This window comes from Barbatula barbatula, assembly GCF_947034865.1.
Source record: "Barbatula barbatula genome assembly, chromosome: 10".
NCBI classification, from domain to species: domain Eukaryota; kingdom Metazoa; phylum Chordata; class Actinopteri; order Cypriniformes; family Nemacheilidae; genus Barbatula; species Barbatula barbatula.
Genome location: NC_136773.1, coordinates 955,163 through 980,920, shown reverse-complemented (window position 1 = coordinate 980,920; position 25,758 = coordinate 955,163). Strand labels below are relative to the sequence as shown.

At 40.6% G+C, this 25,758-nt stretch overlaps 1 protein-coding gene across 8 annotated transcripts; it reads right to left on the bottom strand.

The window, feature by feature from the left end:
• Positions 1 to 4,589: 4,589 nt before the first annotated feature.
• On the bottom strand, positions 4,590 to 25,563 carry mapk6 (mitogen-activated protein kinase 6). Of its 8 annotated transcripts, XM_079466095.1 has the most exons (8): positions 21,297 to 21,384; positions 20,199 to 20,492; positions 19,177 to 19,298; positions 18,158 to 18,901; positions 9,351 to 9,495; positions 8,075 to 8,239; positions 7,741 to 7,942; positions 4,590 to 6,957 (listed from the first exon to the last, which is right to left on the bottom strand). In XM_079466095.1, the coding sequence occupies exons 4-8, from the start codon at positions 18,710 to 18,712 to the stop codon at positions 5,838 to 5,840; spliced, it is 2,187 nt and encodes a 728-aa protein (XP_079322221.1). In that variant the 5' UTR covers positions 18,713 to 18,901; positions 19,177 to 19,298; positions 20,199 to 20,492; positions 21,297 to 21,384; the 3' UTR covers positions 4,590 to 5,837. The 8 variants fall into 8 exon arrangements, with proteins under 8 accessions (XP_079322221.1, XP_079322219.1, XP_079322220.1 ...); XM_079466093.1 differs by lacking the exon at positions 20,199 to 20,492 and having other exon boundaries at positions 19,154 to 19,298; positions 21,297 to 21,386; XM_079466094.1 differs by lacking the exon at positions 20,199 to 20,492.
• Positions 25,564 to 25,758: the final 195 nt, after the last annotated feature.

Here is a 25,758-nt window from a genome sequence, read left to right as displayed (position 1 = left end):
TTAAAGTGTTTCTCCCTAGCTGACAGTCTCACAATGCAGACGAACATCATTTGTAGTAATCTGGCGAACTTTATGTTTAAACTTTATTGTTGTTTTAAGCCCTTTAGCCTAGGGTTATTTGATAGACAACAGTTAAAGTGAAATTAATGTCAGTTATGTGAATGTGTGTTCCCTATCAAAAGCTACTCTCGATGCTGCGTTTCAAACTCTATGGGAGAACATTCTTTGTTCGACCGGTTGTTAAGCATGTGTGTTAAACACGGCAAGAATTGTCTTTAAATAACCTCGGCAGGTGACGTGGCTAATTACCCCCGCACCTGCAGATTATAAATACACGTGAAGCAGACAGGTACCTTGTTCCCAACTGAGCTGAAGCCACAGAAGTCAGGGTGAGCTAGAACTCCACAGCACATGCTACGACGCTATGCTACGACATTCTATCTTTTTTAAAGGCACAGACGACTGACGATCCAACGACACGTCCAACCGGAGTGCTGGACCCTTGGACTGTACCCCCGTGGCTTTGTTTCCTCTGCTGCCACGGGGCTGTTCAATAAAGTCACCTCTCAGGCTTCTGACCCTCAAGATGGTTTTTCTAATGGCAATCACTTCTCTTAGAGAACTTGAAGGCACTCTTAAACTCGCCATACTGTTTAATTTTTACCCCTGGGAGGGTCAATGCTATTCTGCATCCTCACCCAAGTTATCTGCCTAAAGTTCCGTTCTGTGCATCCGGTTGTTCTTGAGGCCTTCTGTCCTACGCCGTTCACAACTTCAGGGCAGGAATGATTACACCCACTGTGCCCAGTATGTGCTTTTCGGAATTATGTCCACCGTACCAGCCAGTGGCGTATATCGGAGCAGCTTTTCATATGCTATGGGAGCCGCAACCAGGGGGCGGCTGCCGTCACGCAAACAATGGCGCATTGGGTTAGGGATGCTATTGCTCTGGCCTATGGGGGCACGGTCAAGCTTCACCTCTAGGAGTCAGAGCTCCTTTAATAAGGAGGGTTTAATCTTCTACTGCCCTAGCAAGAGGTGTCTCCTTGCAGCAAGTGCGTGATGCAGCGGGTTGGTCCTATCCGCACAGATTTTATAGTCTGGACGTCCATGCTACTCCAGGCTCAGGCATCCTGGAGTCTACATCCCAGAGTAACGTCTGAAGCCTCTCCTCGGCTTGCGCACATACACCACACAAGCTTGGGGTGTCCAGACACTTCCAGCTTGGTGGCATCAACCACACCTCTCAGAAAGGAACTTAATTTTGTAGTGGGATTACATGAATTATTTTGTTAATGCCGCTTATTGCTCCCTGAATTCTTTGTAAGTCGCTTTGGATAAAAGCGTCTTCTAAATTATTAAATGTAATGTTACTAACTGAAGAGCGGATTTAGAGTTACCAGTATGCTTTGCATGTGATGGCATTCTGAGAGTAATTATTGTGAAAAAGTGGTATTTTATGCGCTTCTCAATAAAATGAAAGACTTGATAGTCTTGATAGTTCTGCTTGAAGGAGCAGGAGAGCAGAAGCTTAGATAAAGGGGCAGGGTTGACCTTGTTGCTATGGATGATGTCAGCAAGCTTACAGACTATAACCACACCGATTGGCTGATAGAGGATGGGTCTATGTCAGTCATTTATTCATAGAAATATTATAGAATGAGGTCTCATGCTGACATATTTAAATTAAGATCTTAAAATACAAATGTAGTCAAATCAAATATTTTCAAAAAGAGTATTGTTGCCATTTTCAAATTAGGATGATAAAATATACACTAAATTACTAATTCAATAAAGGGAAGAGTATATTTACAAAAGCAGATGAGTCATTTTTTTCTTAATTTATGTTTGTGTTGTGCATTACAATACATATCAATCAAACCTTTTAGAAAGATTTCATGACAATGATATTAAGTTACAAGGCAGACTGCCTTTAGGATTGGTCTTAGTCACTTGGGAGTCCTCTTCTCTACTCCTAACAGTTTGGGAGCAAGTATTATCACGAAGTGATCTATAGTTTGTACAGTTTAAAATAAACTGTTAATTCATTATGTCTAGATAAAGTCCCCACAATATATAAAAACAGACCTCTGTGTCGGTGTGTGTGTGTGCTTCTTGGGGGTTTGTGTTGTGGTTTCTGAGTATGATTGGCGAGTCAGCAGTGCTCCAAATACTGAAATACCCGTTCAGCAGGTCCTGTGGCGCCACCTCCTGAACTTTCATCGCTCGCTGTCTGTCACACACACAAAGAAACCTGACTCACACGCACATACTGGGATTAACATCACATCAATTTCTCTCGTTTGTATTTAGACTTTAAAGTATTTCTTACCCCTGCACTGTGATCTTGCATGTACATTTTTTCTGTTTTTATCATTTCAGCCTTTATTATCTTTTTGTGGACATTGGCTGTCAGATTTTGCTTATGTTACATTCAGAGTTCCCACAAACCATGACAGAGACCTAAGGTCCAGCTTACCAAAGTCTTTTTAGGATATTTTGTACTTCTCCATACACACACATTTATGCAACTACATTTGTATCCTTAAGAACAGACATGTATTGTTATAATATACAGTATGATATTATATAGTAAATAAATACATTAGGTATATATTTTATTGCATGATTAGATTACTCGAACCGCAACCCTTCCGCATAAAGAGAACACTTTGCATTTGTATCATATTGTATTATATTGGGGGAATGATTGATTTCATAGCATCTTCAAGGTGGCGTGGTCCCTCATAACTGCTAATAAAGGTCAAACAAATCTCTTCCCATGTGAAAATTACCTACAGTTTTAATATAGTTAACCTCACAACCTAGTGAGAGAACAAATAAGGACTGTGTTTACGCATGCAGCATTAATACGCATAGTCGGCTCTGATGAAGTCCTTTTAAATCCAAATTAGCATCTTCTCTTTGATCTAATACTCTTAACATTACATTTATTAATGAGGACTTAGACATGACCAAACAAAAGATCAAACTGCATGAACGTAGTGCTTGAGTTTTAATATCTGCAAACATGGAATAATAACACGTGTGTGTGTGTCAAGATCAAGGCCTTTACATACCACACCAAACCCTCATGTTCTCTAGTAAACTAGTACTAAACAGTCCTTGATAGATGACGTATCCAAACCAGAAAAACCTTCTTCTGAAGCATGGTGACTCCGAATGAATCACTAGGCTCGGCACACGGCGATCCAGAGGCGTTTGTTCTTCTGTCATCTTTATCAATGGCACATTTTGGGCGTGTGTTTTCAACTGCTATGTGTCTGTGTCCTGGGGTCTTTGAGGATTTCGGGGTGTGTAAATGAACAACGGTGACCTTGAATATAACGTTTCTTAACACCACCATCAGCTGACGACCCAAAAAAGCAGCTTATGGTTTTGTTCCCCGGGCTCGAGCACGTTTATTTTTAACCCACTGCTCAGTTCACCAGAGGGCAAGGCAGATCGGCTGTAATGGATCCGATGAGGTCACGGGAAACAGAAGCAAGTGATGCATCATTATTTATAACCTGCTCCTGCTGATGTGTGAAGAGTAACAGGAAACACTAATGGAGAGAGAGAGAGAGCTAAGGGTGTTTGGGGTGAAATCTCACTTATCACTTTAAAATCTTTATTAACTTTGGTTAGACACTTTACAGGGGGTAATGTGGGCTGTTGAGAAGAGGGGTTTCCCAAACAATCATTTTGATTCGTTATTAATTGCTAGATCACAAAACATGTGAAAACACAGCTTCATTAAGATCAGGACACTCACAGCACTAGCACCAGTCTGATAACAACACATGAACATTGCTAATTGAAATTCAGTTCATTACTTTTTTAATCAATGTGTATCAATCGTTTCTCAGAGGTGGCTCCTTCACGGCAATCTGATTCAAGAGAGAAGTTCAAATGTAGCTGCTTAGAAGATCCTATAGATGATAGAGGCAAAATAATCTGTGTTTAGCTGCATTGGCCGAAACATGATTTTGATGCAGGCTTGGGAGATCTGTGCTCAGTTTGTGACATCACTTCTGAAAAGGAAAAATATCTGAGACGCAGGAGAAAAGCACGAGTGAGGACTGAATTCCCATCAGAGCGATGCGAGCAGATCAGCGTTTCCCTTGCGGTTCTTTAAGAACGTCACATGGCCTGAGGTTACCATGTCCACACTATGCGACATGTTCCAGACACACATTATTCCACTGCTTTCTGCTTTGTTGAACCTAAATTCCCACCCATGGAAAGATGGTAAGGACACGTCTACTGTACGCCTCGGAGCATGTGGAACATTTACAATTACAAGACAGACTTCGATTTTGGGAGGAAAAGATGGCCTTCATCTATTGCTGCAGCAGGGAAATGCTAGACGAGCAGATGGGTGCTTACCGTCTGCTGGCAAAGCCCGGTGTAGAAGTGCACGGGACTTGTTCGTCCATTGATTTTGCCTGTGCTCGGCTGCATGCGAGTTGGTTTTAGATTAGTAACCGTTTGCATTTCGACAGACGCGGATGATGATGTCTCCACCACCTTAATGTATAGAATTATTTCTTCAATCAGAAAAAAAATGAGTCAAGATGACAGCGAGATCTTTGCTGGTCAGTTTATTGATGTTTCTTTACAGTGGAACAAATGATAATATAAACCAGCACTTAATAGCAAAATAAAAAAAGAAACAAAAGAAAATTGTTACGTGTACTACATGCTAGACCTCAACCTAATTCAACCATGCTTGCTTGGAAAAAAGAACTCGTAATAAAAACATACATTTAAAATAAAATTAATGACTTACAATATACTTCACCATTAACTTCATTTTAATGTACCTTCCATGGGTTTTCTTCCACGCACAAGTCTAACAATGTTTATAATAGATATAAAAAAGGAAAATTAAGACTTTCAGGCGCATAAAATGCCATAAAGCAGTATTCCACTTGTACAAAGCACCTAACAAGTAAAAAAAATTCCTTATGGTGAATCCTTTTGAAAACAAATTCTGAAACTCGGGAGAGCATTGTGAATTTCTGTACAACTCAAAGGGATGAGAGATCATCCGCAGCTAACAAACACAGAGCGCCAAGACAGACCAGAACAGAAGTCCAACGACTCGCATAAAAAGAATTACAACGTTCTTAAAATAAATATCTCACATCTACTAAAAATAAATAATGGTCCTAACACTTCATTATGGCGAACGCAAAATGAAAGTAGAAGTGGATGAAAGTGATTCATTAAAGCACTACAGTCGGGAGACAAAACCTTCTGCTGTTACCTTGAGGTAGATAACGCCTTTACAAACCTACAGTTAACGCTTTCCGTGCTGGCATTGTGTTTCAGGAAGATAACATTATGAATAAAACGCCTAAAGGCAATCGCTTTAAACAGAAACGAGATGGAAAAACGTAATAAATAAAAAGCCTCAGTCGGGTAAGATTCAGAAGGGCAAAGATGCACTGCTTATGTCTCCTATTGGCTGTCAGTCAGAAGGTCACATTACTGTAAGTTAGTGCTTTATATCACGCTCGCTGTCTCAATTGCTTTGCCTACATCAAATTCTGTTGAACAGTCTTTCTCTATCATCAACCTACAGTACACTGTGTGCAAATGTCATGCCATTAGTTTGTATTCTTATTATTATTTCTATCAGAGTCAGAGGGTTTTCATGTTTGGGAAGTGAACACAGTCCAGCACTTTTAAATTAACTTACGAACTGAATTAATTTACGTTTTGGGATAAAAAGAATGCTTCCATAAAAGTAAAAAGATATGAAATGATTCAAGTACAGAAATACACAACTCTATAAAAAATAAGCTGGACTCTGCTTGAATGGGAGGAGCTTAATTCAAATGCTTGAGAATGCTGCTGTAGGTTTTGTGGGCGATTTGAGGGGAGCGCTTAACAGCAGAGGGCGTCAGTGAGGCCTGGATGGATTTCAGAGGAATGTCGCCGGCTCCTTCGAAGCCCGGAATGCCCAGAGACTCTAGCTGCACATTGAGGACGATGTCGTTGCCGCAAGATATCAAGTCGTCCTCTGGGACGGGTGCTTCGACGGTGCCGGACAGAACATCGGTCTCCGCCTCCTCGCGTTTGCTGAAGAGCCGGTCCAGGTAACTACTCTGGCAGCTGCTGTTCTCCTTCTGGAGCTGCTCATCTTTGCGAACGTCCCAGCAGGCCACGTCGATCAGGCTGCCCTCGTCCACGCCACCAGTGTCACTGTCCCAAGGACAAGGCGCCCAGACAGCGAGCTGGGCCAGGTTAACCAGACACTTTTCCTCTTTCTCCTGACTGATGGACTTGGACATGGAACCGGCGGGGAAGCGGGTGTCCAGCTGAGAAACCGAGGTGTTCAGCTCGTTCAGCAGGTCCACGTCACCGAGTTCTGGCTGCAGGCTGAGCTTGATGGTGCTGGCTATGAAGGAGTCAAAATCGAAGCCCTGGTTGTGGTTTTGGTGTTTCTCCTGCTCACGGTCCTTCTCGGGCACGACGTGGTTCTGAGTCGCCTCCCGCAGAGCCATCTGGGCCTTCACCAGGCCGTTCTTCTCGCACTTGCTCTTGCCCTTCTTGTCAATTTTCTCTTTGTTTTGTTGCTCCTTCCAGTTGGAGAGATCGATGATGAGCTTCGGCTCGTAGTAGTGGTTCACCTCGCTGTCCCTCCAGATCAGGTTATCCAGGTAGGATGGGGACACGGCTTTGTAGTTGCAGGTGTAGCTGCACTCCTGGTCGCAGTACTTGTTCTCGTGGTGATCTTCCTGTTCCCACGAGTGCTCTGGGGGGAGGTCGAATGTTGGGTCTTCCAAGAACTTCTCGCACTCTCCATCCATGTATTTGCGTGGGTCTACCTGGACCTCCTCCTCGTCTGTCCCGTCAGACATGGCCCGGGGATCCCGCTGTACGTCCTCGGGCTCGTGGGTGCTGTGCAGGTGCCAGTCTTGATCAGAGAACTGACTGTCATGATACCTGCAGAGAGAAGAGATAACATCATAAAGCGTCCCCTGACACTATGGCTTCACCGAAATTAAAGTTCTTGGCTGAAGCAGAATACAAATTAAACACTTGCCGAACATGGCTTTTCATATTTCTTCTATTTCTTCGGCCAATTTTTTCACTATACTATAAGAATATACTGAACTCTGTACCCCGACAACAAAACACTTCATTAAAGTGTCATTCAACAGTAGAAGCTAAAAATATGAATAAACGAAAACTGTTGGATTATTTTAGGCTGCACTGAAAATGATTTGAAATGGTTGTCAGTCAAAATTGCTTGCATGGATGTTTTGTTTCTTCAGTTCACGTCTCTCCTCCAAACTCCTCCCACAAAAGCTGACTCGTGAAAGGGATGCACAGAACATACTTTGACAAGTTGTTTAGTTCAGGGAATTGTGTGCTCGCGACCACTGTATGATGTTAAAGGCTTCTGTCAGACCAAACATTTGGTGCAACCCCTACCTGACACACCTTTCCCCCTCTCTTTGTACACACATCCCTTTTACTACGGGTCCGTTTATACTAAAAAAAAAATGTATGCATATTGGCTGTTCATTCACACAGCTTATGAAGACTGCGATAATTGTTTCGATCCAAACTGTGATAACGCTGGCGCTGTGCCCGTGCGTTCCAAGTGTTCAGACTACACGCATGCCCAAGTGGACCCAAAACAACAATGTGGTCAGTTGTATGTTTTTGTGGAGAGTTTTACAGCGCCTTAGGACAGGTATATTAAAACGAATATAAACACACCTATCCCAGTTGGAGGTGTGACTGTGGCTCTCGTCCATGAGTAAGATGTCATCCACCTCATCCTCGATGTGAAAGGGATGCGAGGACACTGGTTCATCCAGAGGATAAGAGTAATCTCTCATGTATGGGTGAGCCAGGGCCTCTTCTGCAGTGAGCCGGTCATGAGGGTTGAAGGTCAAGATCTTCTCCAGGAAATCCAAGGCTGAAACGAAATTTTAAAAAAATGAGCAAAAGGAGTATAAATGACCCTTCTTTCTAAATTATAAACCACAGTTCTGAATAGAGAATGTTGCAGGGTTTTCTGCTAATTCTGTCAACAGGCTTGAAAACTGACCCTCAGGACTGACACCGGGCAGTAACTTGGCAAGTGGAGTGTGTGGTTCTGACATGTCACTCTTGATAAAGACAGGTATGATGCTTTGTAGTTCCAATCTGTCTTCTTCATGGACAACAGGAATGGATTCCAGAATCAACTGCATCTGTTCCAGCTCGTGAGCTCCTGTAAACGCAGACAGGCACACAAACACATTTAGTTCAGAAAAAATGTTTCGCGGTAAAAAACTGCCAATACTCGCCACCCTAAACAGAAGTACCAGGAAGATCTATCTTAGTGTGCATGTTTATGTTTGGGCAAGAGGAGGGAAACAGTCAACTAACCACAGGACTGCCACACCTTAGTATATTTACTTTGCACAGACACTTGTCTATTCTAATCTAATATTTAATAAATGTGCATTGTCTGTTGGTCATGCAAATAAATCAAAATGAGTATCCCAAAGACATAACCGTATGGTTGATAATTGGAAAATATCTTTGGTGCATTTCCAAACATATTTGCGCATTTTTTAAAACCCCAGACAGATAAAAAATATGGCCGTCAGATTTCAGCAGCTAACAACATGAAAACTGAAAGGCCTACCATTACAAAAAATAGGGCTGTCTCCGACAGATTTTTAAGTCATTCATTTAGTCGACTATTTGAGAGTTTAAGTTATTAATTTAAATATTTAAATATACACTGAGGAATGGGGACATCAGATGATGGTTTAAGCTTCATGGATGGGAAAGATATTTTAAGTAACGTTGCTCTATATACAAAACCCTTATGATGAGCGATCAAGCGCACACATAGTGCAATCCGTTGTCAAGGAGGAGTTGAAGAGGACTTCAGTGGCAACCTGTGAAGCTCTGGTGAACTCCATGCCCAAGAGGGTTAAGGCAGTGCTGGGAAATAATGGTGGCCACACAAAATATTGACATTTTGGGCTAAATATTAACATTTTCACACAGGGGTGTACTCACTTTTGTTGCCAGCTTAGTTTAGACACAGTGGCTGTGTTTCGAGTTATTTTGAGGGGACCGCAAATTTACACTGATAGACAAGCTGTACACTCACTACTTAACATTGAAGAAATGACACTTTGCTGCAGTGTTGTCACATGAAAAGATATAATAAAATATTTACTAAAATGTGAGAGGTGTACTCACTTCGATAAAAAATGAACACCACTACCAGAATAGTCGTGCAAGATTAGATAAGAGACCAAAATACTGTGGCCGAACAGATGAGTGAGTCAATGATCTATTTTATGCACATAATACTAAAATACCTGCAAAGAGTGTTCTTCCAGTCAACATCTCAGCAAAGATGCATCCAGCAGCCCACATGTCAATGGCTTTGGTGTAGTTATTTGGGGAGAGAAGCAGCCGAGGAGAACGATACCATTTAGTGACTAGACCCTCAGAGAGATGCCCCTAAAAAGGAACACAATCAATGTCATTATGAACTCTCGACAGTTTACATGAAATCAAAACTCGATAATAGATTACTAATTCACAAAATGATTTTTTTGCACAGGCACTTTACGTTGATTTGTGTTCCATTTATAGGAGATCAGGTACCACATTGTCCTTTACAAAATAGCGTGCAGCACTCCACTGGGCAATTTTGGTTGCATATGCTCCCGAAATGTAACCTGTCAAAATATATTTGGAAGCATGTGTAACAGAGGCCAGCAGGAGAGTGATGTGCAAGGTAAACGTCACTCCCCGACCAACAGAGATGCCCTAGCGACAGACACTATAGACCAGCGGTCTCCAACGTGGTGCCCATGGACACCTGGTAGCTCACATGAACTCTGTAAGGTGCCCACTAAACACAGGGCTCACCAATAATGCTAAAGACAGTTGACAAATCTGCGACTATACCGATCAGCCAAGTGCTACACAGTCATGAAAGTTTATTATTAGCTTTATTATATATTCAAGTGCAAAAATATCTGAAAGAAAACTGAATTTGGTTCTGTGAGCGTAAAAATAAGGCATCACGTGTTTAAAGTTTGAATGTATGTTATCTAGAAGATTTATGATATTTTGGTAGCCCTCGCTTACAAAAAGGTTGGAGACCCACGCTACAGACTGTGGTTTTTAGCGTCCTTGTCAGAGCGCCTCTTACCCATCCGGACCGATGCTGGGTCAAGTCCCGCAGGGAGTAGAAATGGTTACATGTGTGTGCAAGTACACCTTTTCTTGCGGTGCAATCAGCTTTCATTCATTCACTAATGACGATGAGTATTTGCATGCTGTGAGCTGTGACCGTGAGCCCTGACCGGTACCTTATGTTGTTCCCGTTTGATCACACACAAGTAGTTAACAATAGACACAAAATCAGATCAAATTATTATTTCCCTCACTGTGTTATACGAGTAAGTTTGCCTACTTAGAAATGATGGGTCTATAATTTTTATGGTAAGTTTATTTTATCTGATAGAAACAAAATGCAGAGACATGTCAAATGTCAAAACACATTAAATAAAAGTTATAAATTGATTTGCATTTCATGAAGTAAAACAATTATTTGATCCATGAACAAACCATAACCTTGTAATTGGTAGAGAAAACCTTGTTGTCAAGCACAGAGGTCGGATGTTTCTTATTGTTGGTCAAGAGGTTTGCACATGTGTCAGGAGACATTTTGTTCCACCTCTCTTGGTCTGCCAAAGCAGCTTTACACCAGAAAATAAGAAAAACATAAAGCCCAGTAGAGTACATGGTGTTTATATAACAAGCAATATTATTCTAGTAAATAATATCTAATGTCAGCAGTCTCCCGGTGGTTTATTTAGCATGAAGTGAATGCTTGTCTGTAAAGATGTGTCTTTAATCTAGATTTAAATTGGGCGAGTGTGTCCTGGAATAATATCAGGAAGGTTATTCCAGAGTTTAGGTGCTACGTATAAGAAAGCTCGACCTCCTTTGGTGGATTTAGTTATTCTAGGTGTTATCAAAAGTCCTGAGTTTTGAGATCTTAGAGAGCGTGATGGGTTGTAGTGTGATAGAAGCTCTGTTAGGTAGGTAGGAGCTAAACCCTTTAAGGCTTTATAAGTGATTTAAAGAACTTTAAAGTCAATATTTAATGTGTAGCCAGTGAAGGGTTGATAACATTGGGGTTATGTGATGGTATTTTCTGAACTAACTGTAGTTTGTTTATTGATGATGAAGGACAAACACTAAGTAGCACATTACAGTAGTCAAGTCTTGAGGTCATAAATGCATGAATAAGCTTCTCCGCGTCAGCAACACACAGAATATTTCATCATTTGGCAACATTTCTTAGGTGGAAAAAGGCTGTTTTTGTGACATTTGAGATGTGATTTTGAAATGACAGGTTGCTGTCTAATATAACGTCTAGATATTTTACTGTAATTGTTGGAGTAACAGGCCTTCAATTTGCAGGTTCTAATCGCAACAGAAAAATAATCGCTAGATTAATCGTTTACCCCCAGCCGCAGTTTTATATCTTCGGTGCACACTGCCAATTTGGATAGCTTTCAATTTCAATATATTGTGGCATAGCGTGTTACCAATGGTTTACTTGATTTCAAGGCAGTCGTTACCATCGTTACCATTAACAAGCTTCTTCCGTGTAGTTCTACGAGGATCTTTACCCCATTGGGAAAATCTTGCAGGGAGCACCAGACTAAGGGCAATTGATGGTTATTTTGCATTTCTTTTATTTCCAAATAATCACAAGCCTCCTTCTCACCAAGATTGTGTATGATGTTCTTGAAGCCCATTCCAGCTTCGTGCAGGTCTAAAATCTTGTCCCTGACATCCTTTGAAACCCATTTAGTCTTGACCATGGTGGTGTGGAGGTTGAAATGGAAGATACAGATTCTGTTTGTCAGACACCTTTATGTACATAAGCTGATTTAGGAGTACTTTCTTAAAGTGTCAGGACTAATCTGTGGTAAATATAGGCACATGACCAATCAACGGGAGCCAGAATTCTTACTGGTAGGGGATTAAATACTTATTTCACTGACTGAAATACAAATGAAGCATTTTATAAAGGATATACATTTATTTCACCAGATTTTCTTGTTGATATTCGGCCTCTATCTGTAACAATGAAACTGCAATTAAATTTCTTTGTCAGTGGCTAAACGTACAAAATTAGCAGGGATTAAATAACTTTCCCCTCAGTGTATAATGCGGATTGCGGTCATACATGTGTATATGTATACATCCATATTTGCCAATAAAGAAAAGCGGCTTTTATTTGTGCACAAATCCCGCTTGTCATAGATAAATGCGCACATTACCCCACTCCTCTATACTATTATGTATCGGCCATCTGACAAGCTGGCGATAGAACGATCTGAATATGGAGCATATCGCTCGACTCTTATCGGAGTTTGTTTTGCAATAACAACCAGCTTCCTGGGCACAGTTGCATAAACTTCTAATTTAAGACTGCATCTTAACATAACAATTCGTTAGGACTAATCAGTCTTAATCCACACATTTCAATTAGCCCAATCTACTTTTTTATGTTAGAGATTTAAAAAGTTATGAGATGAGATGACCAACTTCTATTTAGTTTAGTCCAAGCAGTTTATGCAACCGGCCACTGTACATTATCCTGCTTATTACGCAGATGCTTACCTCGTAATTATTTAGTATGAAATATTGATTTTTAATATTTGATTAGCATGTTTCTTGATGTTTATAGTGTTCTTACGGCTAAATATTCCCATAGTCCAGTGTGAGGGATATTTCTGTCCGTGTGCTCACTACGAGCCCGATTTATCAAGTGCCTGTTGAGGCCTACATTTGAGTCACTTCCAGAACCAACCATTTGAAAATTCCTCTCTGGACTAACACAAACCTTCAAAGACCAGTGGGCAGAGATTTATTTTTACAGTCACGCTCAGATGTCCACCACTTCAGTTCCTCCAAAATCAGCATAGACGTTAAGGAACAATCGTCGCAGCCATAGTGTTTAAGGGTTACGTAATGCAATAGTACCTTAAAGTAGATCACAAATGTTCAATTCAAATAGCAGCTACAACCGAGTAAAAAAAAGATATAAGACCACTGCCTGTTCAAAACACTAGACTACCATCTTCACAGAGCATGAGCCCAGAAATAGCTTAGCAATCACCAATACACACAGCAAAAATCAGATCGTAAGAACATGTTTATTTACGGTGTTCACAGACTCTTGCGTCGCAGCGGTCAGGACGTTTCACCTTCCACAAGTTACTTGAGGAAACCCGCTTCTCACTTCTCCCCTTTCAGTGAAACACAACCGTCTGCATGAAGAGAGTGAGAGCCAATATATCCAAACCAGTCTTGACAAATGTTCAGCGACTCATTTGAATGTTAAATTAAATCCCTCTGTAGTGGCGTGTGACTCACATGGACTGTGGGAGGGCTCTCAAACAACCACATACAGCTTTAAATGTTAGACACACATACCTGTGGAAAACCTGGCCAAGACTATTTCAGTTAATTCATACAAGCAAGAAGTAAAGAGACATCACTTTTTCTTCTTCAGAGGGCACAAAAGTGGGTCAAATGTAAATCCGGTGGGTGAGTCAGTTCAGACGGTTTTTGTGCTAGTTGAGGGCAGATCGTCTGTAAAACAATGAGGTCAATGAGAGACACAGCTGAGTCGTCAAACATGCCAAAGTCCTGTGTGTGTGTTCACACAACACATTAAATGTCTGCACATGCACACAGCTCAAGCAGACTTCACAAAAACAGACTCGAGAGCTCCAGAGACCAGGCAGAACAAGTCTAAACCCAAAGACAGTGGGGTGAATACCATACATTCCTCAGACGGGGTCGTATAGCAGAACTGCACGAAAAGCAAAGACCATGTTAACACAAGCAGTTGCCCTTCACAACACAAACCTACTGAGAAACCTAATTCTTATAGAACTGATGTTTATTATTAAGTCCTCTTCACTTAGTGTTGGGCGATATTCTTGATACTATAGTCCAGGGGTGGCCAACCGGCGGCTCGCAAGCCTCATGCGGCTCTTTAACTAGTTTCATGCGGCTCTTCAAAGCTTCAAATCTTCAGCGTCCCTTCCGCTCACTCCACCCTAACTGTGTGTTCACACCGGGCGCGAATGAGGCGTCAAACGCTAGTGATTTACATGTTAAGTCAATGTAAAGACGCGCTTGCGGCGCGAATGAGGCAGCGCGAAAGACGCGAATTGCGTTAGTTGAAAAATCTGAACTTTGGCGAAAATTTGCGCCGCGTTAACCAATCAGGAGCCTGCTCTAGTAGTGACGTAGACGACTCAGCCCCTCCTATGAAGCGAATTTCACGCGCGAATAGCACGAATGACACAAAATGTTCAAGCGTCCAACTACTCGCGAATAGCGCGTTTTTGACGCCTCATGTGAACACACAGTAACATCGAACAGGAATTTCCAAAAGGGACTGAACTTCGCAAGAACAAGTTAGCACACAATGTTAACTGTTGAAAATTACTAATATTATCATGTTGGTGTGGTTATTTTCATTAGATCTGGCTGAGCAGAGGTCTGTGAATGCGTGCATACATGATTAAAAGATGATGTTAATGTTTACCCATGTGTATGATGTGGCTCTTTGCAGTAACACAGAAAAAAAAGTGGCTCTTAGTCTCTGACTAGTTGGCCACCCCTGCTATAGTCAGATCATTCAATCGATCGACAATGAATGATCAAAAACAACATGATTGAGTTCTTTACCTTGCAAGAAGAACTAACATAACAATGAACGACTTTTGTGTTTAATTGCATGTTTTCTGAAAATCTCATCATCGCCATGCGTCTAGTTTAGGGATTTAAGGATTCTCCGTGAGCCGGTTGAACATCGATTATAAAATGAGATTGTTTTTTTGGCATAAAAAGTGAGATTTGTCATTAAAATGTAGTGATGTACAGTAATAAGTATCCAGCCAAATCATACTCAAGAAAATGTAATTCGTTACTTCCCCCCCCTCTGAACTAAATAAACCTCCAAATCAGGGTATTTAGCCTATTACGTACAAATTTGGTTTTACTAATATAATATTTGATTTTGTAATTTAAAACACCTCTCCCCTGTAAACTTTAAAACTGTGCGGCTTGAAGAGATGCATGCAAAACACGTCACTTACAAACTGCGCACAGAGAGACACGTTTGACTAAAAAACTGCGCAACTCATGCTGCACGAAGAGACTCATGCACTTTCAGAAAAATATACGTTTTAAAAATAAATAAATGTCAGACTCCGTTATCATTGTGTTTAAAAACATTATCGTTTAAAAATACAAATAGTTGATTTACTTTTTTTTCAAATTATGTTTGATGTCAAGATGTTGTGAGAATCACCCTACTTGTTATATGAAGAAGGGTGTGCTATATTAAGAATATAACCAAAAGTCTAAATATATTCTGGTCAAAATGGCATTTCATATTATACAACAATATCAGCACATTGCCATGCTTTTATGAACAGTGTGAATATACAACTCTTTACCTAGACAAAGTAATATCTTACAAGGGTTGTAGTGAATCATTAGCTCTGTCCAGTTGTGAGAAACACTGATCAAACATTACTCGTCCAAACAGAGCCAGAGGCTAGCATACATGTTTAGCACTTAAATGGCATGTTTGCGTTAGAATGTTATAGGGCTGTAGTCAACCAAAGAAATGCTTAGTCGACCAAAGTCCTGTCCTGCGCAGCGATCAGTCGACTAAAAAAAAAAAAAAAAAAAAAAAAAAAAAAAAAAAAAGACGCGATGTTTTGCATTTTGATTGAACATTTATTAAACAATCGTCATAGAACATTTATAAAACAACAACGAAAAGACATCAATAATACATACAACTATAATAATAATACAATTCTTTGAAAATTAAGTGATTTTTTTTAAATAGCCGAAATTAAAGTATTTAAAGTTGGGGATGAAACATAGGCTAAAAAAAATAGGCAACTGGTCGACCAATGAGAATGTCAGTCGACCAAGACGGCATCGACCGATTAGTCGACTAAACGACTAAAGTTGACAGCCCTAGAATGTTAGTGTATATATATATATATATATATATATATAACCTTTAAAAATTGACCCTGTTCACATGGGATTGAAACACTGCCCCACGGAACACCATTAACACAACTTGTTCTTTCAGCCTGTCGCGATAGCTACTTTTTGTTGCGCAATTCAACCGCCAAATACTTGTAAATTGATCAGGGGTACATTGAAGCCACAATTAAAATGCCATCAGTCATAATAAAAAAATTGTTTTTTCTCAGTTGCAAGACTACAGTAAAATTGTACTTCTGTTAATGAAATTTTGGTAGGCTGATTTCCACACTGAGATTAAATTACATTATATGAAATTGTACTGCAGGTTATTTATATGGCATTATGCTTTTTTTTTTTAAGTGATGGTGTTGTAGTGGTAAATTTGACCATATTTGAGTTACAATATATACACTAAAATGTGCAATATGTAGGCACAACAGCTCCCCTTGTGTCTTCTATAGAGATTTGCGATGATCTGAAACAGTCGCGACTAGGTCAAACAATCGCGACGAGACAATTTCTAATAATCGTGGCAGCCCTAGATGTGACAGATCAGAGAGTAGAAGAAAAACATATCAAGTGCCAAGACTAGACCAAACGCCAATGCGACATGAAAATAACACGTGGGAGTCAATGTTCATATGTCAGAAGCTTGACAAATCAAGAAAGAATACGCAATGCTCTTGAAGACCCAATCTGTGAGCGCATGTGGGCAGCCACACCTAAGTTTCAAAAGTTTTTGTTTTCGTCCATCTACTAATACACAACCCCAGAAATTTCAAACTAATAAAGGGTGTTTCCAAAAGGATGGTTGAAAACTCTGGACTAGTGTGGTTGCCAAGTTTAACTATAGTGCGTATATGTCTTAAGATGCATAACTTTTGCTAATGTCAAAACCACCTCAAACACAAACCATTTCACCACGCATCTACATATAAAAACCTGCTTAAGCTGGTCAGTAAAAACAAGCACAGAGCAGTTTGACAACAAGTTTGGTAACACGGTCTACAAACCCTGGCATCACGGTTACTTTCAAAGGTGTTATAGGTTAGTGATTCTGAAAGCCTTAAGGTTTAAAATTAAGAGCATACTTGATATCAAAACAACTAGCCAATCGGGACAACAAAAAAACTGCAAGTTTCCACAAGTCAGTAAGAGCAGCTGACCAGAGAATTGCACTCAGTAAATAAAAGGCTTGAACTTGATATCATCCCTTCAGCTCCCTGTAGGAATAAAACCCAGACAACAGTATTAGCGGGGGAGAGACGACAGCTATTCATAGACCTGTTGTGCTCTCTCTCTCTCAGAAGGTGACTGAGTACATCTGTGAGGAAAGATCTGGCTTGCATAAGGATCATGTGAGCCCACAGAGGAGAACCAAAGACAAACTTAAGACACGTGTACACTTGGATCAAGCTCCAAACACCTACATCAGCCAGTGGAGTCACCACCAACACAACCAAATAAATAACCAAGAAAACGTTTTCACTGAAACTCTATTCTAGAAAGCACATTCAGTATCTGAATAGCATCTGTATGTGGAGAACACACTGGAAGTCAACGTACAGGAAAAGTTTGAACAGAAACAGGAAACATGAAAAATACATTCTTGTAGACAAACTCACTTAAAGGGATAGTTCACCCAAAAACACAATTCTGTTATAATTTACATTTACTTCATTTAATACCAGTATAAGTTACTTTATTACAAATATCTTTCCGTTTCGGGATATCTTTGACATCAATGAAATGGTAGTAAAAGGTTTTCCTAAATTCTATATTTTTATTCCTACTATGGTCGTGCATGATAATTGCTAACATTCTTCCAAATATCTTTCTCTGTGTTGGTCGGAACAAATCAATGTATACAGGTTTGGAACAACCTGAGGGGGAGTAAATGACAGAATTTTCATTTTTGCGTGAACTATACCTTTAATGGAAAAATCCAATAAAGACCTATTGATAGCCCTCCCAAACAAAAGACGTCATCCGGATAACTATAAATGACAAGAAAAACAGCTTCTAAACACTGAAAGAAGTAACTGAGTGAAATAAATACCTTATGGGAATAGTGGGGGTCCATGATTCTGGCGAGCCCAAAGTCCCCGATTTTCAATACCAAGTCCTCAGTGTTGACAAAGAGGTTGGCGGGCTTCAGGTCGCGGTGAAGCACATTTGCAGAGTGGATGTATTTGAGTCCACGCAGCAGCTGGTACATGAAGAGGCGAGCGTGATCTTCAGACAGCAAGCCCTGTTCGAGTACTTTACAGAGGTCCGTCTCCATGTACTCCTGCACAATGTAGACGGAGCTGACCTCTGTCAGGGAGCTCACGTCCTCTGTCAGGTGCCGGCCACTGGGGCCCAGTGTTTCAAACACCTTGACGATGTTGTCGTGGTCGAGTCTACGGATGATCTTGATCTCGCGGAGCGCATGTTTGACGCTCTGAGGGTCAGTCAGGACGATCTTTTTCACAGCGACCCTCTTGTCGCAATCAGTGTCGACGGCAGAAAACACAAGGCCGCTACCCCCGTACCCCAGCGGCTTCAAGTCCATGTAGCGCGGGCCCAGGTCGAAGCCATGAATGTTCATAAGGCTTTCGAATTTCTCTGCCATTTTTACGCCTAGAAAATCAGCTCTGTGCAGATCTTATAATGGAAAGTGATATGCAGCGCTTGACCCCACCTACTGGAGCTAGTTGAAAAATGTTTCAAAAAGAAAAAACAAGGTCCAAGGACTGCAGCGTCCCAGACCGGTTGTCACAGCAAACTCTGAGAGGTGTTGGGAGCCGATTCAGATGCGTTACTGCAATATGATGACATCGTCCAAAATACAGTTAGCTGATTTTTAGCAGAAGGTTCAATGTTTTCAATGCTCTTTAGTTCAATGTTTAATGGGGAATAAACGGAATGAATTTGGAGGCCAATAAAAAATATCTGAATACAACCGAAAAACTCATAACCTATAAAACCATTGTCACAGTGAGAAATGTTTCAGTGTATGACCGGCCCTGAGCAGCAGCATTACACAACAGCCAAAAAAACACACTAAATTTACTTGTTTTTTCTCGATCAAAGCACCTGATGCAGGGAAAACTGAAGGAACAGTCGATCTCAGTGAGATGTTTCCTTCTCAATGATCAGGCGGCTCCAGCTCACCGCAGTCACAATCAAAGCTATCCTCCATTTTACACTGGGGTTCTCTGAAACACAGAAGAAAAATAAGCCATTAGAAATGTGCCATATACTGGAACATCCATTCATTACAAACTCACATCCCCATGTCTACCGAACAAACAACCGTGTGTAACAGAAGTGTGTTGATATTGAATACTGACGTTCATGTAAATATGAATACAGCAGTTTAGCCATGAGGCCCATTCACACCAAGAACAATAACTTTATTAAAGTAACAGTACAGCGTTTTTAAACAGGATCTATTGACAGAAATGCAATATAATATCCAAAACTACTCCTTCAGAGTTACGGGATTGAACCGTTATGTTTGAAATACCTTAGAATAAGCGATTTATATCTACATACCGCCATGTTTTGAACAGCAGCCCAAAACAGACGAACGACTCTACAGCTCGCGTTTCCCCTTAAAAGATGCTCTTGCTCACTCTCCAGTTTTAGCGCCAATGCTCTCCAGTATCTGGACGAGTACAATATTAAAGCGGTTCCAAACAATGACGCTCCACCATCACACAGCTAATATTACAACAACAATCATATCTTTGTTCTAACAAACACACTGATCGGAATCAAAGCAACCTCCTCTGGGTGATTTTTAGACGATCGGTCTCTCTGCTGGAAAGTATTTCCATAGATATCTACGAGTATCTCCTCAGGGACAGAGATATGCAAATCTATAATACAACGCTAGTGGCCGCAGTAAATCATAAACTGTGCCTTTAATACCCACACCAAAGGACGGTAAGATTTTGTTTGTGAGCAGTGGTTTTAACTTTGACAAGTCTAAATCCATTTGACTATTAATGTTTTACTGTTCAATAGCTCTGAAAGTGATCCCAACAATATGTGTACAATTCTGCTATTCAATGTAGAATGGATCGTGGTTATCATCCTTGGCATGAACAGACCTTTACCAAACTCGATGAAGATAACCCACGGAGACACACTTTGGTGAAAGTCTCATGCAATGTTTCCAGTGTGTGTTACGTCTCATGTACTCGATCTCTAAAGCCACCACACTATCTGATGTCATGGGTCCCCGTTTCCTCCTCCAGAGCAGAAGAACACACCACGCTGACGGTGAGGGATGAGAACACAACAAGGCCTTGTGTCTACACACACATGTGGTTATGACTGGAGGTTATAGATGATTCAGCCACTGCAGCAGTGTGATAGTTAGCGACTGACAGCCATTTTGTTAACTAAAGGTGGAAACCAACAAATAGAAAATCGATTACACAGTGTCCTTAAAACAACACCTACGGGTGTTATTTAACCATGTAAATGAGATGTTGGTTGCGTGCGTGTTAAATTAACAGTAAATGACGCTGTTAAGGACTCCTGCATACATCTACTTTACTAAACGTATAACTTCATTCATAAACTTCATTCGTCCCAGTCAGTACTGAAGAAGAAAACGAATTAAAACATTCAATGTCGACAGTGTAAATATACAACAATGACGTAAAGTTATACGTTGTGTAGAGGCAGTTGTTGTTATACCCAGTAGTTGTGTAAAGTTTACAGTCGATTTCGTGTCAGTTTCTGTCCTCCATTTTACTCTTAAGCTAACGTTACATGCTAAAGCTAAACCCGAACCGGTAAACACCGGCTCACACCGAAACACTTTTCGACTCAACGCGTCTGAATATACAATTAATAACCAGAAACATTACATACACGACAGTGTGACATTCAAACAAAACACATATATAATCCACGGCTTATGTCAACACCAACTCGCCATTAAAACCAGAAAGAAAACGTGTGAAATAACCCATCGTATCTGATACTTCTGTCTCGGATAGAAATGAAACGCTTTTTGGGTGAAAAGTGGCGTTTTTCAGGCGCTTCTCTGGAGTCTCCGGAACAAAGACGCGTATTATTCTGAGGCTGATCCTCGCGCCACCCTTTGCTGATACGAACACCTCGTCAACATTTTACAATAAACACATTCAAGCCACTCACGCCTCGGACACGTGAGGTTATAAAGTGAAAAAGCTTACTGTTGTCGCGTCTGTCATGTGTGCTTTATTTGCTGAGGTATCCGAGCGCCGCAGCACTCCGTCCTTCTCACTGACTGCTGTGAGTGACGCGCTGGTGTTAAAGGCAATGCGTATTATTGACCGCTGCTGCGCATGCGCACTGCAAGCTTCCATTTCAGTCAAGACCAGTAGCTTCCAGGCGTTCACAGGCACGCGCAACGCTTGAGCTCCTCCCCCTATGGCAAGCCGAATTAGCTTTTAATCATTTTCACATTTTTACTAGTGAAAACTATCATTCCTGATATCAAGAATGGAATTTCTACTAGTAACAATTGCTATTTTGATATCAGTAATTACATTTGCACAAGTAAAAATGTGAATTCTTGATATCAACAATGACGTCATCACTCACAGTAATGTGTATTCTTGATATCAAAAATGTATTTCAACTAGTAAAAAACGAAATACTTGATATCTGTAATTGCATTTTTACAATTGAAATATCACAATAGACTGCCATTCGAATTTAATTTCAGATATCAACAAATAATTTATTTCACGTTAAGTCTTACTCCAGATATCAGAAATGCAATTCCTACACTATTCCTCCCATCACTAGTCCACTGGTGATAATGTCTATTCTTGATATCAAGAATTGAATTACTACATGTAAAAATGCCAATTTCTGATATCAAGAATTACATTTTCACTAGTGACAATGTTAATCCTTGATATCAATAATTTGATTGTTACTAGTGAGAAAGCCATTTTATATATCTACAATTACGCTCAGATTTATTGAAATCTGAAATGTATTTCCTGATATCAGAAATACCAAATGCAACATGTTAAAATTCATTTACAGATATCAAGAATGAGCATTTCAACTAGTGAAAATGTAATTATTGATATCAGGAATTAACATTTTTACTAGTAACAAGTGATTGATTAAAAGCTAATTCGGCTTGCCATACTCCCCTCACATTTTATGGGTAACATACACCAAACTTTCAAATTCACCTAAAATCACTTCACTGGTCCATGACTGTGGCGCACGAGACTATTACACTGGTAACATTACATGAATAAATGCACAGCTTAATAAATCAATAATAAAATTCACGACCTGATTTAAATGACTGGTATCTTTGTATTAGCACCTATACTATTGCTCTTTGTATGACATGTCGCTTATTGCTCCCTGAACTCTTTGTAAGTCGCTCTGGATAAAAGCGTCCGCTAAATGACTCAATGTAAATGTAAATTCCTGTTACGCAATTGAATTGATGAGTTTTTACATTATTTTAGGAACCTAAAACAAGTCCTCCGTAACAGTCAGTAGGCTGCAGGATGTATTTCGCATGTGGTTCAATCCGAGGAGGCGATGTGTCAGAAAGATGAGAGATCTCTGTGTGGTCGTGTAACGCTTACACCTTCAGCTGATGTTTAATGGCAGTCTAATTCCTGATGTTACATCAGAGATCGGCTCGAAGCGTCCTGTAGTTGTTGTTGCTGACGATATTAAATCCGCCGGTAGGAGCAGAGTGATTCAGATCTCAATGTTCCCATCAAGATTTATTGCCATGACGTTAATAAGCGGCTTGAAAATACTTCATTGAGTTGTATTCAGCATTTTATGAGTGCAATAAATGAATGCGTGTACTTTTTATTTAAGAAAATGTCATTTTATTTATTTATTTTATTATTTACATAACATCATTTGTCACCTGAAATCCCGGTCTTTGCAATTTTGAAACGTGAAGATATTATATATGAATCTTTGAATATGAATGTGATGAATGTTCCTGTATATGTACGGATGAAATAGACCGTGCGACCAGCTGTACTTACTGCAGTTCTGTTGATCGATCGCTCAATGTTCAGTTTTCCAGAATAATCTTAACTGTTATAAATTATCCGATTGTCTTCATATGGAAGTAAGCAGAGGACTGTAGATTGCACCACTCCATAATGATGCTGCATCATTACCGCAGACGAGCCGTCTGAACGCCATCCAACGTCCACAATTCAGCCTCTCTGACGGATTCGATAACAGAGACGTGTAACTAACACATTACGCCGAGAGGAGCGACATGTGCCGGAAGAGAATGTTCAGGACACGACTGCATGTTCTGCACCGCAGTGCTGCTGAATGAAAGGATGCGGCGGAGCATCAGCATCACACAGCATCAGCAGCGCGCTCATGTGAATCCCCATGTGCTCGTCTCTGCCGCACTATACGACTCGAGCCACAGTACGGCCACGTGCCTGCCCTGCGTATCTTATCATTCACTCGCTCACTCTTCTGAACTAAATCAAGCCATTAATAAAAAGACTTTGGCTTTTTAAGGTCGTGCTTTATTAGGCGCTTTGATGCATAATACTCAATATAAAGTCCTTTGGTTGAATATTAAAAATGATATGCTTTGTTTCATGGAAGTTGTAGCAAAATAACCATGACTGTGGATATCAAGCTAAACAGTAGACTATTAAACATAAGTCATTATTCTCCATAAGCTACTATTGCCTTGACAATTGTTCTATTGAACACCAAGAATGTCAATTATCACCAAATGCAGTCAGAAAATTCTGTCAGGGGACAACTTACTTAAAATGTTTATTTGAGCGAGTGTCCTGTCTGTTCGACCCACTAAAGAAATCATTTGTCTGACTGTAGATCCTACTGTCACAATGTATTTATACAAGGCCATCTCAAGATGTTGCGTTACTCGTAATTAACATTTTATGGTAGTCAAGTTCACACAGCCCCAAACGTCTTAAAGGTCAGTCGCTCGAGGACACCAAAACAGGTCACACAACATGCCCAAACACAGATAAACACAAGCAGGTGGTGTACCTGACAATGGGGACTTTGCATCTGCCTGCAGTGTGCAGAAGGAGGACAGAGGGTGTTGAGAAATACTTCAGGTGTGTCATTCCCTTGAATACGTCAAACATTCTGCTTTATAACCCTGTCTATGTCTTAAACAAACAGGTGCTAATAACACACTTTCACAACTCAGTAGTTAACTTTAATAAAGGGATGTCATTTTTCAGAAATGTCTCTTTTATGAGCTACATGCTGCCAATTTTTCTTACGACTATATAGAGCGTTTCCTTATAAGGTGATGGTAACCATGTTAATGCTCATATTGACCAAACACCAACAACTCAAGTAATAGGCTTCAGAATGTGCTGTCTTTTGCGGAAACAAATACTTCGATGAACTTTTAGAGACATCATACAGACGTTCAGAAATGCTCCTGAAAGTCAGGCCTACTTCAACATTGAGGCAGCCTATTTGAAACACTTACAAACCATTAACAGAGTTTCTTTGCATGAAGCAGGTCATCCCAATGAATTGATCTCCCTGAAGCCATCACGATTACGAGCATGATGTAAGGCAGTCTGCGGTCCTTGGGTCACCTCTGACTTGGCATCAAATCTGCAGTCTTTGTAAAGCAATAGGTTACCACCGCATAACACTGACACCATTATATTACCGTTAGATGATTGACAGCTCTGTCCTACAGACAGAGACTTCAAATTAGAAATGACTGATTGAAACATTAAAGCCGTGCAGGAATGTTCCTTAATCTAGGTTTTACATAATCCAGTGAGCCGTTTATTACGGTCCATTGAGCCTCCTACACCCTGTCACGATTCGCTGGGATCCATGTGTATACCACGCGCTGTTTACTGTCTATGAAAACAACCTCCAGTCTTATTAGGGAAGCAGCGCTCTTCACATGCTTTGTACATCATATTATTACATTTTGGAGCTATAAAGAGTGCAAATGTTCAGATGTTCAGAAGCTCAGGCTGCGTAAAGTGTACATGCAATGGGTTTTTAGACTAAGCCATGCCAGGACCTTTCCATCAATGTCACCTCTTAAATTCTGATGCACCCTGTTCCTGGGACCTTTCCCAACCTGTCATCATAAATCGTCCCGAGCAGTCTAGAGTGACTATGCTATATGTTCCCAAAGAGACCAGAAGAAATGTTCCTACCAGAGTTTGTGTGTATTCTTACAAGAGTGACCTCATCAGTGTCCTTCCACCAAGGATCACAAGTTAAGCTACAATGTTCTGCAAGTCAATACAGGTAGAAAACACAGAACTCACCCGAGCTGAATTCACCAAACAACCGCTGGAAACACATTTTTATGTCAGTAATCCATCCAAGTGTGTCAAAGAAGTAAGAAAGTATCCAGCACAGACGTGTTAAAGGCAGTCCAATAGACACCGACAGAAAGTGTCAAGAGAGGTTGTGGCGTGAAGTGTTTCTGGGCTCTGGCTCCATAGGGAGCTCTTATAGGCTGGGAGAGAAAGGGGCGGAGTTTCTTCTGTGTATGGTTCTGTTAGTCAATGCCAACAATAGTCCAATAGGGCTTGGGCGTCGTGACGTCATGGCGGCCATGTTGATGGCCTCCTTTACTGCTCTGCGCACTGTTTATAGACGTACTCCCACTCAGTCGTGATT

Bases quoted from the DNA above. Each gene is read 5' to 3' on its own strand.
- mapk6 (XM_079466091.1), bottom strand. From the start codon at position 18,712: ATGGCAGAGAAATTCGAAAGCCTTATGAACATTCATGGCTTCGACCTG. The intron at 7,943-8,074 runs GTCAGTTTTCAA...ATTTCGTTTCAG, and splicing joins GCCCGGTGTCAGTCCTGAGG to CCTTGGATTTCCTGGAGAAG. The intron at 6,958-7,740 runs GTGTGTTTATAT...TTCTCTCTGCAG, and splicing joins CACACCTCCAACTGGGATAG to GTATCATGACAGTCAGTTCT.